This window comes from Eulemur rufifrons, chromosome 7 (assembly GCF_041146395.1).
Source record: "Eulemur rufifrons isolate Redbay chromosome 7, OSU_ERuf_1, whole genome shotgun sequence".
In the NCBI taxonomy this organism is placed as follows: domain Eukaryota; kingdom Metazoa; phylum Chordata; class Mammalia; order Primates; family Lemuridae; genus Eulemur; species Eulemur rufifrons.
Genome location: NC_090989.1, coordinates 274,828,848 through 274,846,472, shown reverse-complemented (window position 1 = coordinate 274,846,472; position 17,625 = coordinate 274,828,848). Strand labels below are relative to the sequence as shown.

General features: G+C 40.2%; 3 protein-coding genes across 3 annotated transcripts; 1 reads left to right on the top strand and 2 right to left on the bottom strand.

The window, feature by feature from the left end:
• Positions 1-2,740: 2,740 nt before the first annotated feature.
• On the bottom strand, positions 2,741-3,718 carry LOC138386006 (olfactory receptor 1f45-like). The gene has a single exon (XM_069472161.1). The coding sequence runs from the start codon at positions 3,716-3,718 to the stop codon at positions 2,741-2,743; it is 978 nt and encodes a 325-aa protein (XP_069328262.1).
• A 6,715-nt stretch (positions 3,719-10,433) lies between these two features.
• LOC138386005 (olfactory receptor 1N1-like) lies at positions 10,434-13,385 on the top strand. The gene is made up of 4 exons (XM_069472160.1): positions 10,434-10,493; positions 11,720-11,799; positions 12,293-12,363; positions 12,454-13,385. Exons 1-4 carry the CDS (start codon positions 10,434-10,436, stop codon positions 13,383-13,385), a joined length of 1,143 nt encoding a protein of 380 aa, XP_069328261.1.
• A 2,925-nt stretch (positions 13,386-16,310) lies between these two features.
• Positions 16,311-17,252, bottom strand: LOC138386004 (olfactory receptor 1G1-like). Its single transcript, XM_069472159.1, has one exon. The coding sequence runs from the start codon at positions 17,250-17,252 to the stop codon at positions 16,311-16,313; it is 942 nt and encodes a 313-aa protein (XP_069328260.1).
• Positions 17,253-17,625: the final 373 nt, after the last annotated feature.

Here is a 17,625-nt window from a genome sequence, read left to right as displayed (position 1 = left end):
TAAGTGCACATATGGGAGTAATATTCATCAGGTGTCAGGCAGGTAGGAGGGGGGAGGAGGGGATGGGTAAATTTACACCTAAAGGTTGTGGTGCACACTGTCTGGGGGATGGGCATGCTTGTAGCTCTGACTTGGGTGGTGCAAAGGCAATTTATGTAACCAAAGCGTTTGTACCCCCACAATATTCTAAAATAAAAAAAAGAGAAAGTGATATTCCTGATCGCAGCTGCTATTCCAGATATGGTGTCATTACTAGAATAAATGATCACTGCCTCTAGATCTTGATATTCAGCTCTTAAACTGGCAGATGCATTCTTTTTAGTCTGAATGAAAATATAAAGTTGGGAGCACATGGAACCAACAGCATTAAATAACGTTCATGCTCTCTATTATAGTCGGAAGGGGCCTTGACATGTGGACATTTTACAGAAGATAATATTGGTCTGCTATATTGATGCCATCATTATTTTCAGCTTATATTTTAACTGACAAGTAAAATCGTATATATTTATGGTATAATACATGATATTTTGATATACGTATACATTGTGCAATGGCTAAATCAAGCTATTTAACATATGCATTACCTCACATACTTATTTTTTTGGTGAGAAACTTAAAATATACTCTTATCAATTTTCAAATATTCGATACATTATTAGCTGTAGTCAACATGATGTGCAATAGATCTCTTAAATGTATTCCTCCTTCCTAAGTGAAATTTTGTGTCCTTTGACTAACATCTCCCCAATTCCCCCATTTCCCAGCCTCTGGTAGCCAATAATTTACTCTCTGTTTCTATGAGTTTGATGTTATTATATTCAACATATTAGTGAGATTATGCAGTATTTGTCCTTCTGTGCCTGGCTCATTTCACATAACATATACCACATTTTCTTTATCCCTTCATTTGTTGATGGACACTCAGGTTGATTCCATATCTTGGCTATTGTGAATAATGCTGTAATGAACAGGGGAATGCAGGTGTCTCTTTAACATATTTATTTAATGATCTTTGGATATATACCTAGTAGTGGGATTTCTGGATAGTATGGCAGTTCTATTTTTAATTTTTTGAGGAACCTCTATACTTTTGTTCATAATAGCTGTACTAATTTACAATCTCATCAACAGTGGGCAAGGGTTCCCTTTTCTTCACATCTTTGCAATAGTTATCTTTTCACTTTTCGATAATAGCCATTTTAACAGGTGTGAGGTAACGTCATATCATTTTAATTTGCATTTTTTTGATGGTTCATGATATTGAGCATTTTTTCATATACCCGTCTGAGGCAAATATAGAGGAATTAAATAACGACTGGGAGAATTCTCCTTAAAGGATTCTCCACTTCCGCATTCAGAAGAAACCTCCAAAATATATACCAGAGAAACTAATCACCTGGAAGATTCTTGATAACAGATAAGAAGACTGGAAATGGGTTCCAGGGGTGCACGTGATTGGGGGTTGCACCAACAAAGGGACAGAAGGAAAGCTCTAAGATTTGTCAGCATAAATAACAGCTCTGAAGACTTAGATTCAACAAATGTTTGTTGAACACTTACTGTGATCCAAAGTAAGTTCACATATTATTGATCACTCAGAGTAATCCTATGCTGTAGTTGTTCTTCCAGTTTTACAGGTAGGGAAACCAAAACTCAGAGAGAAGGAAGTTGTCTCAAATGACATGATGTAAAAGTGGTGGACTTAGGGTCCTGATTTGTAACTTATGAGTTCAAGTCTTGAGTTTCTGTCACTATAACACTAAATACTATTAGAACTGGGGTATGTGTGGGGGTCCTTAGACTAACATAGTCCAATCACTTGTTTTATAAATTTGGAAACCAAGGTGCAGAGTGCTTAAGTAGATATGTAGCTATCACACAATTTATTAATGTGAGGGCTGCACTGGAACCCAGGACTTCAGTTAAATCCCCCTTCTTATTCTATAGAACATTTCCTGTTCAAGCGTAAAATATCAGAATATTTCCTTTTTGTTTCATTCTATCATATGTAATGAATCCTATGTTCTTGGGCTAGAAAAATCTTGCATAGTTCCTTTAGAACTTGAGCCAAACAAAAATTTAGACTTCTATTTTCACTTTATGTGTATACAAGTCCCCCACTTGTGGACTTCTCTTTGGCATCCAAAAAATAAATAAATAAGGCCGGGCGCGGTGGCTCACGCCTGTAATCCTAGCACTCTGGGAGGCCGAGGCGGGTGGATCGCTCAAGGTCAGGAGTTAGAGGCCAGCCTGAACAAGAGCGAGACCCCGTCTCTACTAAAAATAGAAAAAAAATTATATGGACAACTAAAAAAATATATATAGAAAAATTAGCCGGGCATAGTGGCGCATGCCTGTAGTCCCAGCTACTCGGGAGGCTGAGGCAGGAGGATCGCTTGAGCCCAGGAGTTTGAGGTTGCTGTGAGCTAGGCTGACGCCACGGCACTCACTCTAGCCTGGGCAACAAAGTGAGACTCTGTCTCAAAAAAAAAAAAAAAAAAAAAAAAAATCAATAAATAAATAAATAAATAAATAAGCAAGAACCATTTTGAGAACAGGTAGTGAACAACTCAGAGCCTGGACACTTCACAAACATGATTACAGGTTACTAGTATCACGGGCTTCCTCCTGTCCTCAGATGTCAACCCGTATTTCAACATGTAAACATGACAGCAAAGAAGTCTTAGGTTCAGGGAAGCTACAGTGGTTGGGCTCTCGGAAGACCAATTTTCAACTCTCAGCTCTGCGTCTTAGAGTTAGGACCCGAAGGTCCTAAAAGAGTGTTAGGGTGTTTTTTTCTGAGTAGTTTTTCCAGTGCCCCCTTCATATCCCTGTTTCTCAGGCTATAGATGAAGGGGTTCAACATGGGGGTCACCACCGTGTACATTACTGAGAAGACTCTGTCCTTCCCATCTGAGTGGGATGCTAGAGGACATAAATAGACACCAATAGCTGTGCTGTAGAACAGAGAGACCACAGAGAGGTGGGAGGTGCAGCTGGAGAAGGCCCTTTGCTTACCCTGCGGGGAATCGATTCTCAGGATGGCCAATGCAATGTAAAAGTAAGACGTAAGGATGCAGACAAAGGGCACAATCAGCAGCGTTCCTGCCACAAGGATGAGCACCAGGTCATTGGCATAAGTACTGGAGCAGGCCAGCTTCAGGAGTGGGACCAGATCACAGAAGAAGTGGGGGATGATATTGGGACCACAGAAGGAGAGCCTGGTCACTAGGAGGGTATGTACTAGGGCATGGAAGATAGTGATCACCCATGACCCAGCCACCAGCAGGACACAGCGTTGGGAGTTCATGGTCACAGTGTAATGGAGGGGTTGGCTGATGGCCACGTAGCGGTCAAGTGCCATCACAGCCAGGAGAAAGTTGTCCAGATCTGCAAATAGGCCAAAGAAGTAGAGTTGTGTCAGACACCCGCCATAAGAAATCAGTTTAGTTCCTGAGCTAATATTATCTAGCATCTTGGGAATTATTGTAGAGATAAAAGCAATATCAGAAAAGGACAAGTTGGCCAGGAAGAGGTACATGGGGGTGTGGAGGTGCAGGTCAGAGCCAATGGCCAGGATGATGAGCAGGTTCCCCACCACGGTGATCAGGTACACGGCCAGGAAGAGCCCAAACAGGAGAGGCTGCTGCTCTGGGTGCTCAGACAAGCCCATGAGAAGAAATTCGAAGATGCTGGTCTGGTTGCTTCTGTACATATCTGGAATTCTGTGTGAAATAAATTTTATGAGAATATAAATAGCAAAAAAGTAAAATAATACTGCATTAAAAGTACTTCAAATCCCCATTTTAAAAAATGCTTTGGTTTAAACAATTCTGTTTTGGTAAAGTTTGAATTTATAATTTGCACATTAAAAAAAAGTTTGGATCAGACCATTTCTCCAGTTATAGATTGGTGTCAGCTCTTGATCAGATATCTAAGGCTCCTTCCAGTGATTTCAGCTTTCCCCACTATGCAGGTCAGCCGCCATGTAAAAGTGTGCCCTGAAGTGTCCATATCTTAGCAGTATACACTAATATTTTCATTTAATAATAATATAATTAAGTAAAAAGGTAAAACACCAGAACAGTTTGTCTATTTATAATTCCATTTTAGTAAAATTAAAGCATAGAAATGTTTCTATGTAAGAACACTGTCTGAAAGAACATATGCCAAAGGTGTTTACTTCTGGAGAGTGAGTTGGGGTTGAAGGGTGATAGGTGTTAGCTTCTGTATTACTCAAATTTTTACCAGCACTTGTTATCTTTGTAATTAAAAGATTACTTTTAACTGTGATAGAACACAGTTACACAGAAGCCAATATGGAGGTTTTGAGAGACCCAGAGTTCTTACAAGTTAGCCAGGGTCTATTCTTTGAAAAGCAGCTCTGACAAGTAGAAGAACAAAAATCAAACGGCTTTGACCCTGTGCAAATAATAACAAAAATAAGTTTTAGAGCAAGAATTTTTCATCATAGTCTACTCTGGAGTAAGACTTTCCCTAAGAAAAGCTATAGGACATACAAAAAATACTGCTCCAGTGTCCCCCAGCGTGCCTGGGAATTATACGTGCTTTCCCTCTGACAACCCTGATGCTCCTCACTCACAGGTGCTTCTCCACCCAGCTTGGCTCCTCTTCTACTTGCCCTTTGGATTTAAAAACCTAAGTTTTAGACTGTCTATTCCAGCTCCTAAACCCTTCTTTACTCTAAAATGGCCTTATTATATTTATTAGATTTATATGTTTTCTGAATAAAAGGCATCAAATTCTTAGTTTGCCCCCAGAGCCACGCCTTAGTTTGTCTCTAGCGCTGCTCAGAGATTTGTGATTTGAATATCTTTTTTTTTCCCATAGTAGCCACAGTGAGGATATACCAGGCTCTCATAACTAGATAATACTGGGCATTAAGTTTATCCAATCCACAGCCCTTGCTCTGCCTCTATGAAAAAGTCAGAGTAATAACAAGAGCTAGCACTGGCTGAGCACCAGCTGTTGCCAGGCACCGGATTCCCTTAAGCGATAAACCTGTGCACCTGCACCATGACTACCTTTAATTTAAAGATGTAGAAACTGAGATTGGTGACATAACTTGCTGAAGTCCACACAACTAGGTATTGAAGTGAAATTTGTCTAAGTCAAAGCCTAAGTTCTTGACCACTCTGCTGTGCTGCCTTTCAACATTCACCAAATCAATTTCTGACTCTAGTTCAGCCTCATGCATATTTTCCACAAGGAGAGGATGCACCATCAGGAAATTTAAATGTCCATTCAGTTTGGCAGTTCCAGTTCTCATATAGAAAATGAGGATGTGGATATTTTTGGCTTATGCCTCAATCTTTTGTGAATGTGATTGATGTGAGTCAGTCCACTTTGGTCCAATCCAATGTCTGGACAAGGTCCAGTTCTATGCTTGCAAAGCTAATGGGCTAGAACCACAATTTCCACTCTGAGGTGGAGCTATCCTGAAAGCCCCAGGCTCCTTCCTTTCTGGTACCTCTCTCTCCTCTTCCCCTGATTTCAACCAAGTCCAAATTCAGAAGCTAAGCAGATAGCAGGACGTACAGTGACATATTTTGTTACATTCATTCAATTATTTCACTTTTATAGTAAGAATTCGAAATAAGTGAACATTTATTCTACTTTGAACTTTTTCTTGCTCAAAGAATGCACACTTCCAGGAATTTCATTATTTAATAAAAACATGTAGACCTATTACATTGATTCCAAATGAAAAATTTATAAAAATGAATTAATATTCTCAGAATTCTTCTGATATTCTGGGCAAGTAAACTAATAAAACTTTGTACAATTGACTTTTGAGAAAAGATATGTCCTTTGGTTCTAACTTTATTATTATGACAGATGCTCTAACACCCTGGCTAATGGGTCTAAGCCAACCTGGGAGCATTTCTTATATTCCCCCCTCAAAATCTGATCTCCACTGTATCTATACACTTAAAAACACTGCATTGAACTCATTTTTTTCTGAGGAGAATATTCAGGTTGAGCAAAATAAAGACAAAAATCTGTAGTTTGCTTAAAGAAAAACTTAATTAGCTTTCTGCATCAAGCCTAATAGCATGGGTTTGAATAATTCATGTAACTTCTCTGAACCTCAGTTTCCTTCTCTGGGAAGAGGGATAACTGAATCTGTGTTACATGCTGTTGTGATGCTCCTCACTGCCGTCTGGAAATTGTTCAAGCTATTTCTTATCATGGCATAATCAGCCCTTCATGATTCTGTCTCCAGCTATCTATGCAAGACAGACATTTTCCTCCTGTGCCAGGCCACCCCACATTCTCACCCAGGAAGCCACTCACAGTCCCCAAACAACTTATCTTCCTGACTCTATGATATGCTACTGCTATTCCACCTTCCTGGATGTCTCTTCCTCCTCCCCACCAGGTAAGAGCTCAGGTGTCAATTTCTGAGAACGTGTTACATTCTCCGGTTGGAGTTCATTGTTTTATGTTCGGTGCTCCCACATCCCTTTATACAGGACTCTGGTAGAACACTTGACATACTGCCTTGTATCTGGGGACTCATTCCCATTAGACTATGTGTTCCTGAGTGCCATTTCTATTCATCTTGTTTCTTTTTAGTATGTTTTTGGTAATCATCTATTGAATAAAATAGTAGATATATGGGCAGTCAAATAATTTTTAAGCTATGATAAAACTGTATGATGTAATTATTTAGTTATAAGCATTGACTTTTACTTATAGAGACAGTTAATAAAACAGATGGCCCTTAATGAAGATCTTAGGTTGCCTAGCATAGGTTCTAGTGTATAGAAAATACTCAAAATTGTGAAAATGAAAAAAAGTATTGCTGGATGTTGAATTAGTAAGTCTAATCAATTGCATGTTCATACAAATACTGAATGCATGATTTGTTTACATTTTACATTTGAACTAAATATTGTTTTAATTAGAAAAGAATGCTGGTAAAATTAGTGCTTGGGGTTCAGATTTAATATGAACATATCTGGTTGTTCCTTTATGATCCTTCCCAATTTGATAATGTTCCCCAAATCTCTTGCTTTTCCACATTCGAAAACTTAGCCAACTTGACCTGACACACTCCATCTACCTGTCAAGTCTCTCTCAGGAGTGTATGGCAATTTCAGGAAACTAGATTCAGGGACTAGGGGTTAAGATCACAAATAAAATAGTCCTCTGATCAAAGCTACCTTCCTAGCCACTCTACCCTTTAGGGATTAAAAAAACGTTAAGCCATCTAATAAAACTCCCTGATTTTATGAATGAGAAAACAGAATCTTAAAGGGCTGCTGAAATCTGTCCAAGATCAACACTACAGCTAATATCAAAAACAGAGTTCCTGAAACTATTTCCGATGGACCATTCTGCTTCTCTTGATTCACCAACATATGAGAAGTGTGAGCAATGACTTACTGTCAATCCTGAGTTGGGACAAGAAGAGTTCCTCATTTATTCATGTTAAGGCAAGGGTTTGACTCTTCTGCTCTAGGTTCTCACTTGTCAAGAGTGGAGAAGCTGTATTTGAGGGCCACATGAAAAGACAGCATCTTCCTCTGTTTAAGGCAGAAGGGACTCCTGGGACATGGAACCCTCCTCTGCTCCAAGGAAGGAGTAATAAGAGCAGGTCACCCCAGATCCTGAGTCAGCCAGATTGATCAGAAACTCAGGAAAAGAGACGATATCTGCATGTAGCATCTGACACAATCCCCAGAGCTCCCTGCCAGTGGTTTTGTAGAGACATGTGGGAAAACCAGTCTCTAAAGTATTCATTGTAAGAAAAATCTGTTTCATTGCCAATCTCAGTCCTCAAACTCTAAATGAACTGCTCTGTGAGTTTCTGAAGTTCACTTATCCTCTTTGGACTTTGGTTTACTCAGGTAAATAATTCAGAAAACAAAATATTCTCTCAATAGAAGTCTTATAGCTAACATTTTGCCACTCTAGAGTGTATGAAGCAATATCTCATTAGCAGTAATTTCAATTTACATTTCCCATTGACTAATGACATTGAGCAACTTTTCTTCTGCTTATTGGTCATTTACATATGTCTTCATTTTATGAAGTTGTATGCCCATTTTTATTGGGTTGATTGTCTTCTAATAATGATTAGTAGGAATTCTTAATTCATATGTTCTATATGTGACTCCTTCATCAGCTATATGTATTGTGAATACTTTCTCCCAGTCTGTGACTCAATTCTTTGTTTTTCTAACATTGCCTTCGGAGGTACAGAAGATTTTAATTTAGATGAAGTCCAATTACACATTATTTCTTTTATGGTGATTTCAGGAAACTGTGTCTTGTTTATGAAATATAGTTAACTCAAGAATGTAAAGATATTAACATTTTTTTCTAGGAGCTTTAAAATCTTATCTTTTATGTTTAGATTTTACATTGGGAAAAAAAATCTTTTTTTCAATTAGCCGGATAAGTGTGGGTCCATAATTGGACTCTATTTAATCTTTCAATGGTGTGATGTGTATTTTCATGCAAATACCACACTGTCTTGCATACTGTAACTTTATTGTAAATTTAAAATCGCTTATTATCCTTTTAATGTATTTGTTATCTTTGGTGATGTCCTCTTTGTCAGATTACAGCAAAAATTATAACTTTCGTTTTCATCTTTTTCTTTGATCAATCTTGGTAGTAGGAGTTTGTTAATTTTAGTAATCTTTTCAAAAGATCAAATTTGGTTTGGTTGATTTTTCTCTATTGTATGCTTGCTTCTATTTCATTGCTTTTCACATTTGTCCATATTATTTTCTTTCTTTTGTTTTTTTTTCTTACCTAATGTGGGAGTAGACACCATTGATTTTTAACCCCTTTTTCCTGTTGTATACACTTAGAGCTAGGAATTTCTTTTAAACACTCTATTAGTTGCATCTCACAAATTTATTATATTGTATTTTCATTAGCATTGGTTTTAATATTTTCTAATTTTCCATGATACTTCATTTTGATGTTTGTTGTTTGATTCACGGGCTATTTAGAAATGCATGGCTTTATTTCCAAATAATTGGTGATTTTCTGATTATTATTTTCATTATTGTTTTCTTGTTTAACTCCATTGTTTTCAAATATTATACTTGATCTTGAGATAGGGAACTGGCAGGCCCTGCTCAATAATAAGGGGTCATAAAATCTCTAGTCATGTATTTTTTTGTATTCTTTTAGTTGTCAAATTTTGCTTCATGTGTTTTAAAGCTCAGTTGTTAGGTTCATACACATTTAGGATTGTTTTTGCTTTTTTGATTGGTTGATCCTTTTATCATGGAGAAATTTCTTTCTTTAGCTCTTGTAATTCACCTTGTCTTAAAATCTATTTTGACTGATATTTATAGAGCAACACTTGCCTCCTTGTGATTAATGTTTATGACATTTATTTCATACTTTTACCTCCAACTTTTTGTATCTTTATATTCAGCATTTATTTTCTGTAAATGGCATGTACTCTGTGCTTGTGTTTGTGCACATAGGAACTTAATCCAGTCAGATAATCTCTGTCTTTTATTGGGAGCATTTAGTCCTTTTGCATTTAATGTAATGCTCATATGGTTGTACTTAATTTTTTGATATTTCTTTTTTTTTATTTCAGCATATTATGGGGGTACAAAAGTTTAGGTTACATATATTGCCCTTGTCCCCCCACCCCCCTCCCCAAGTCAGAGCTTCAAGCATGTCCATCCCCTAGACGGTGTGCATCACACTCATTTATGTATGTATTGTTTGTCTCCCATCAAAGAAAAACCCAGGACTTGATGACTTCACTACTGAATTCTACCAACCATTTAAAGAAAGAGTAATATCAATACTTCTCAAACTATTCCAAAAAAGCAAAAAGGATAAAGTTCTTCCAAACTCATTCCCCAAGGCCAACATTACCCTACTACAAAAACCAGACAAGGACGCAACAAAAAAGGAAAACTACAGGCCAATATACCTGATGAACACAGATGTAAAAACTCTCAACAAAATACAATTGACCCTCGAACAACATGGATTTGAACTGTGCAGGTCCATTTATATTCAGAGTTTTTTCAATAAATATATTGGAAATTTTTTTGGAGATGTGCAACAAGTTGAAAAACTCACAAAGTACATAGCCTAGAAATATAAAAAAATAAGAAAATTACACATGTCATGAATATATTAAATACATGTAGATACCATTATTTTTATCATTTACTACCATAAAATGTACACAAACCTATTATAAAAAGTTAGAATTTATCACTGGGGTGTGACTGAAGCCTGTGGCTACTGAGGCTTGCCTGCCGCTATGGTTTGTCTGAACCCAAGATGTTGTTGTTAGCCAGTGATGATGTGGACCGCAGATCAAGTCCACCTGGCAGGGGCTAAGGTTCTTGCCTGGTACCAAGGCAGGTCTGGCAGTTCAGTTCACTGGTACCAGCCTGGGGTCAGGGGCCATGGGGGATCTGCCTGGTGCTGGATTTTACTATTTAGCAGGCCCGATATTGGAGTCCAGGGTAAAAGCCTGTGCTCACTCCCCTCTCCTTCTCCCACGTGGATGGTGTCTCTCTGCATGCTGTGCTGCCTGGGGTGGGGGCAGGAGTGATGTGGGAAATGTGAAACTGTTCTTCCTACCCTATCCTATACCTATTTATTTGACTCAGATATCCTTAAATGCCAGGAGCCTAAATAAATAAATAAATTGATCAGTTGGTCAATCGAGAGATAGATAGAAAGACAGAGTCTCCAGGTCTTTGCAGACTGACTCTGTGTCGAGGCTCTCCTTCCGTGTTTAACCATGTCCTTTACAGTGATGTTAGCCTTCATTTCCTGCTTGTGCTGACCCTAAAGATCAGCCGTAGGTGAGAGCTTATGGTCTTCTCAGGTCTTTTATACTTTTCTTCAACTTCATCCTCCAGAAGGACTTTTGTATAGAAATATGAACCTGTCACCCATTTCTGCAGCAAGGGGAAGGCCGTGATTGCCCAAGAGAAAGCAGAAAGGGGGCAAAGTATACTTTAATCCACTTTTGCCCCAGTAGCCTCTCGTAAGGAAGCAACAGACCCCTTCCCAATGCCAAGTCTCAGTTCTATCTTCTGTACCCACACCACATTCCAGTTGGTAACTGTTTTCCTGCTCACTGTTGATGTCATTTTTGTGATTTCCTGGATTTTTGGTTTACCTCAGTTCCTCCCACATTATTTTAGTGAGTGGGAGTCAGCAAGTAAGTTAGTCACCATCTTAGCAAGAGCTTGAACCCAGAGACTCAGAGAAGTCAAACAGCCCACCCTAAGGTAGCAGGGCCTGGACACCTTTTTGGCCAGGTTTGGAATCAAAGCTCACTGTAGTCCACCTGTGGTTCTGATTTTCTTCTGTCAGAGTATCCGGCTTTCCCAAGAGATACCCCAGAGCAAACCCATATTAGAGATACACACATATCCCTGAGGATAAACTTGTCAAATGTAAAACCACCAGTTTATATTGTCCACTCCCTTCTTACATACTCCTTGGTGAGTGCTGAGCGCAGGGCACCAAAGTGTGAAGCTAGAGCAATTACTCCTTGTTTGTCTCTGAGGAGCAGTCAGGGAAATCATACTCCAGAGGCCCAGAACCTAGAAATAGTCCTGTGACAATGTGCACAAAGAACATACGACATCCATCTCTGAAATTGAGGTAGCTGCTTTATATCCGACCCAATGCAACCTGTAGCCCTGGATCCTCCGATCCTTCTCTTTCATTATAGACTCAGAAGACCCCTGGGCCCTTTGAGACCAAAAGAAAGAACTGCAGTAGCAAGGTGGGTTCCTTTGGTAGTGAATGCTGGTTAGACAGTAAAATAGGGTGAGGACTACCAGCAAGGGGCAGGGCTGTGCTTTCCTTTGAGACCCACAAAGGTCCCAGTCAGCATTCATGCCTCTTGTCTCTCAGACCTTCCTGAGATGAGAAGTGGGAACTGTGCCCTTACAAAGTGAGTCACCTATGTCTGCCTCTGCTGAGAAAGAGGTTTCTATCAGAGGTGACTGCATTGTATTGGTGCTTCAGAGTCCCAACTTGTATCTACTACCCACCCTGTGATACTGCACAAGTGACTTACTTCTACTGAGCTTTGAAAACTTCATGATGTAGTACTTCCAGTGCAAAATGGCAGCTCTTGTTGCCTGTGTGTCAGGTGAGCTGAGCACCTGGAAGCCAGGGAATGTGGATGTTAGTGAACATACAGCAAGGATGAAAGTAACTTGAAACTCACCTCTCCAACGATACCCTTGGCCTTGCTTTTGTGTTTTAATCACTCTGCCTGCTTGTTCTCCCTTCCTAGGGGGGTTGAGCTGTTGGGAACACTGGGCAGAACCTGGAAGGAAGGTTCACAGACTTCAGCTGTAGATACAGGTAAATTGGGTAAGGGATGTCTCTACTAAAGAGGGCTATCAGTACCACTGTCTCTACAGGTTCTGACATGTATCTCTCCTCTTTTTCAAGAGAGTGGAGGAATGGACAAAAGTAACCAGTCCAGTGTCTCTGAATTCCTCCTCTTGGGTCTTTCTGAGAAGCCAGAGCAGCAGCCTCTCCTATTTGGCATCTTCCTGGGCATGTACCTGGTCACGGTGGTGGGGAATCTGCTCATCGTCCTGGCCATCAGCTCTGACCCACAACTCCACACCCCCATGTACTTTTTCCTGGCCAACCTGTCTTTTGCTGATGCTTGCTTTTCCTCCACCACAGTCCCCAAGATGCTGGTGAACATCCAGACACATGGTCAGACCATACCATATGGAGGGTGTTTGACTCAGATGCATTTTTTCATGATGTTTGGGGCACTGGACGACTTCCTCTTGGGAGTGATGGCCTACGACCGCTATGTGGCCATCTGCAGGCCGCTTCACTATGCCACACTCATGAGTCCACACGTGTGCCTGCTCCTTCTTGCAGCATGCTGGCTTCTCACCAACCTCGCTGCCCTCTTACACACCCTGCTCATGGCTAGGCTTTCCTTCTGTGCAGGCAACGCCATACGTCACTTCTTCTGTGATGTCGTCCCTCTGCTACAGCTCTCCTGCTCAGACACCAGCACCAACCAGGTAGCCCTGTTCACTGTGGGCTCCGTGATACTCACTGGTCCTCTCTCCCTGATCATTCTGTCATATGCACACATCGTCTCCACCGTCCTCAGGGTCCCGTCTACCTCTGGCAGGCAAAAGGCCTTCTCCACCTGTGGGTCCCACCTATCCGTTGTCTTCTTGTTCTATGGTGCTGCAATTGGTGTCTACTTGTGTCCCCCTTCATCACAGTCAGAGGGGAAGGACAGGGTCGCAGCTGTATTTTACACAGTGGTGACCCCAATGCTGAACCCCTTCATTTACAGCCTCAGGAACAAGGATATGAAGACAGCACTCAGAAGGCTTTTGACCTAAATGCACTTTTCTCTCGAGGACTTTAACCTTATGTCCATATTTGGAGGTTACGCCCTGGAGGGCCGACCTGCTCAGGAAACAATAGCCCTCCCTCCCCCTCCTGTGCTTAGCTTTTAGGGAAGAATTCTCCTAAAAACAGTCCCTTAAGCTCAAATCCGAATCTGCATGTGCTTAGCGTACTGTGATAATAGTTTCATGAAGGGCTTTTATGTATTGCATATAATTTTTACACTTTTTACTCTGCTGCCTTTAGGGAGATCTCAATCTTTCTGGGGCAAGCTCAATCAAAATTTAATTTAGTTATAGATATTCTAATACATTTGAATATTTTTATTTTATTTTACTTATTAGATATTTTAATAAATGTGAATATTTTTCACGATACCATTTAACAAGCATTTCTTTATTGCTACCCTTTGCCAAGCACTGTGTTAGGCCTGAGAGCTATTGAGATAAGAAAGCTTCTGCCCTTTAGGAACTCACCCTCAGGTACTTGTGCATATTTGCAAGTCATCACAACACAGGTGTGGTCAAGATGGTTTTCCCATAGAGGTTAATATTTATTTCATTCTATGTACTTAGCTGTTGATATGTATTACCTTATTTGCTTTCCCCATGTTGACCCTCTTGAAGTGGAAACTATAATTATCACAGTTTTGAGACAGAGAAACCCTGGCTAGTAAGTCATTGCTACTATTAATGTATCCTGCTTCTAATGCTAATGTTTGTACCACGAGATAAATTCATGATCAACAAATCCTGTATGTATGTGTAGAGAACCATCACGTTCCAGGTAATGTGCTATGCACTATTGCTAAATGTAAAAATGAGTAAGATACTATTCCTGTCCTAAAGTGCTGATACAGACATGTGATCAGTTTGAGGTTCTCAAGTCAGACTGTGAGCGTTGCCATAATAAGGGCTGGAGCCCAGAAGGAAGAAAAATAGTCCTACTTGGAATTGGTTAGTTACACTTTTTACCCATGAAGTGATATTTTATTTGGCCTCAGAGTGTGAGTACTGGAAAGGGTGAAGAAGGAGGAAGAGTGAGGATTCCATAGGAACAGGCTATTTGCAATAGAGGCCGTGCTGGTCCATGGAGCCAGCCCAATCCAACCTTTGAAATGATCCCTTAGCAAATGATTTCTACACTGAAAATGTGTCACGCCCTAGCATCTTCTGTCCAGTTTCCATAAAGTCTCTTGTTTGAGTCTATCTTTTTGCTTCTGTGTCTTCTTTTAGGTGTCAATGTTTTTTAGTTATGACTGCATATTATTATGACCTGGGTCTTTTCAAAAATACTGACAACTCAAATCTCACTACACACCTCTCTAAAGATGAAGCCCTAGTATTTTTATTTTAAAAAATATCTCCAGGCAATTCTAGTGTGCAGCCAGTGTCTAGAAACACTACTCTAGTGTTTCCTTCCATCAGCAATAGATATATGAAGCAATATAAACACAAGAATAGCGAGTTTATTATTTAACAGAGGACACTGAGTGGTTTAATAAAATGTGGTATATGTATACCGGGGAGTTCTACTCAGCCACAAAAAAACAGTGGTGATCTAGCACCTCTTGTATTATGCTGGATAGTGCTGGACCTCATTCTACTAAGTGAAGTATCCCAAGAATGGAAAAACAAACACCACATGTACTCACCATCAAATTGGTATTAGCTGATCAACACTTAAGTGTACATATAGCAATAACATTCATCGGGTGTCAGGCAGATGGGAGGGGAGGAGGGGATGGGTATATACACACCTAATGGGTACAGTGCTCACCGTCTGGGAGATGGACACGCTTGAAGCTCTGACTTGGGTGTGGCAAGGACAATATATGTAACCTAAACATTTGTACCCCATAATATGTGAAATAACAAGAATATAAAAAAAGGAAAATATCTTAGAATGAAAGTCATTAAACCTTTTATATCACATCAAAATATAATATTATATTTAAAACAAAATAAAACACAAAAACATAGACTGTTAACATAATGCTGAATTGTTCAGTGGGAAAGAAAGCTCAGTGAGAGCCAAAATAATGTGGTTCAAGTACTCTTATGTCTGATTATGGCTTGATCTGTAAGTCATTTCAGAATATCAAACTAGAGACTTATGCTTAAACAGAGGGTGTTCTCCCTTGGGGAGGTGTCAGGATCTTTGAAGGCTTTTATGCTTTTATCCCCTAGCGTCTTATTTGCCTTGTCCCATCTTCAAATCACTTGCTCCTATTGAGAGAAAATGTTGATTAGAGCAGTATAAGTGAATGGAGCGAGGAAAGCAAGAAAAGAAAGAAAACGAAATAATTGAGGGAAATATGTAGCTTTCCCGTCCATTTAGGCATACTGTAATCATTAAGAGTATGCACTTTAGAATCAGATATCTGGATTCAAATTCTGGCTCCGCCACTTACTAGCTGTGTAACTTCAGTTCAGGCAAGTAATTTAACCTTTCTGAGCCTTTCTTTTCTGTATAATGAAAAAGATGAAAATATTTACCTCAAAAGAATATGTTGAATATTCCTGAAGATAATAAAGATCTAAGAATAAGACCTGGAACAAGCAAACATGCATATATGTATGTATGATATGCATATACATATATCATATATACACACACACACATACATGAGGGCTACCTGGAAAGTATCCAGCCATTGTTAATATAACAAGAACATATTACATGGCTGGATACTTTCTGGACACCATATATATCTATATATATATATATATTTTAGAGATCTATATATTTCAAAACTACGATAGAAATTACAAGTGGGGAAATTGTAACTCAATGAGGTTATTTCATTTGCCCTAGGTTGGAAAGCTAGCAGGTGGAAGATCCAGGATTAGAACTTAGGCGCCAAGATAACTCTACAAATTGATTTCCCCTGAATTCCCAAAATGATGTTTCTGGCCTCATGGAGATTGCAGTGCCCTCCTGCTCAGGAATCTCCGTAGGGCACTCTTCATGTCTTTGTTTCTCAGGCTGTAGATAAACGGGTTCAGCATGGGAGTTATGACAGCATACATCACTGCTGCTATCCTGTCCTTGCTGGCTGAGTCAGCAGTGGAGGGAATGAAGTACACCCCAATAGCAGACACGTAGAACAAGCAAACTGATGAGAGGTGGGAGCCGCAGGTGGAGAAGGCCTTCCACTTCCCACTTGCTGAGGGGACTTTCACAATGGCAGCCACGATGCGAACATATGAAATGATGATTAGCAAGGGGATCGAGATGGTTAATGCCCCTCCCCAGTACATCAGTACACATTGGTTGGCATAAGTATTGGAACAAGAGAGTTTCAACAGGGGAAGAAGTTCACAGAAGAAGTGGGGAATGACATTGTCAGTGCAGAAGGATAACTGAGCTAGGAGAATGGTGTGGGTTAGAGAGTAAGAATGGGCGAGAACGAGGGATGTGACCACCAGCAGGGTGCAGCGTCTGGGACTCATGACCAAGGTGTAGTGGAGGGGATGGCAGATAGCCACCAGCCGGTCGTAGGCCATCACTGCCAGGAGGAAGACATCTAGACCAATGAACCACAGGAAGAAATGGATCTGAGACAGGCATCCCGCATAGGGGATGGTATGCCTGTGAGCTGGGATGCTCGCCAGCATCCTGGGGACCGTGGTAGATGATAAACACAGGTCAGTGAGGGAGAAGTTGGCCAGGAGGAAGTACATGGGGGTGTAGAGCTGCGGGTCGGAGCCAATGGCCAGGATGATGAGAATATTCCCCACCACGGTGATCAGGTACATGCCCAGGAAGATGCCAAAGAGGAGAGGCTGCTGCTCCTGCTGCTCAGAGAGGCCCAGGAGGAGGAATTCAGAGACACTGGTGTGGTTTCCCGGTTTCATGTCACTGTGTAACTAAAGAATAAAATCAAGGATGACATTTCACAAAACTTTTCCTTGCTCTAATATTGTCTCAATGGAAAAAAGGCATAAAATAAAGGTGACATCAGAATATAAATAGCTGCAAATTATCTCATTGAAACCTGATGATCTCTGTGAGAGAGTTATTGTTATGTCCATTTGATTGATGAAAGAACTGTGTCTCCTAGAAAGAGGCAGAGGTAAAACTTAAATCTTGGCAATTCTGACTTTAGAGTCTTTGATCTTAACTAACTCACCTGCCTCTGATAAGGCAACTGGAACTAATTCATTTATTCAGTCCACACTCACTGAGTGTTCAATACGTGTACCTGCTCTAGGTACCGGAGAAATAGAA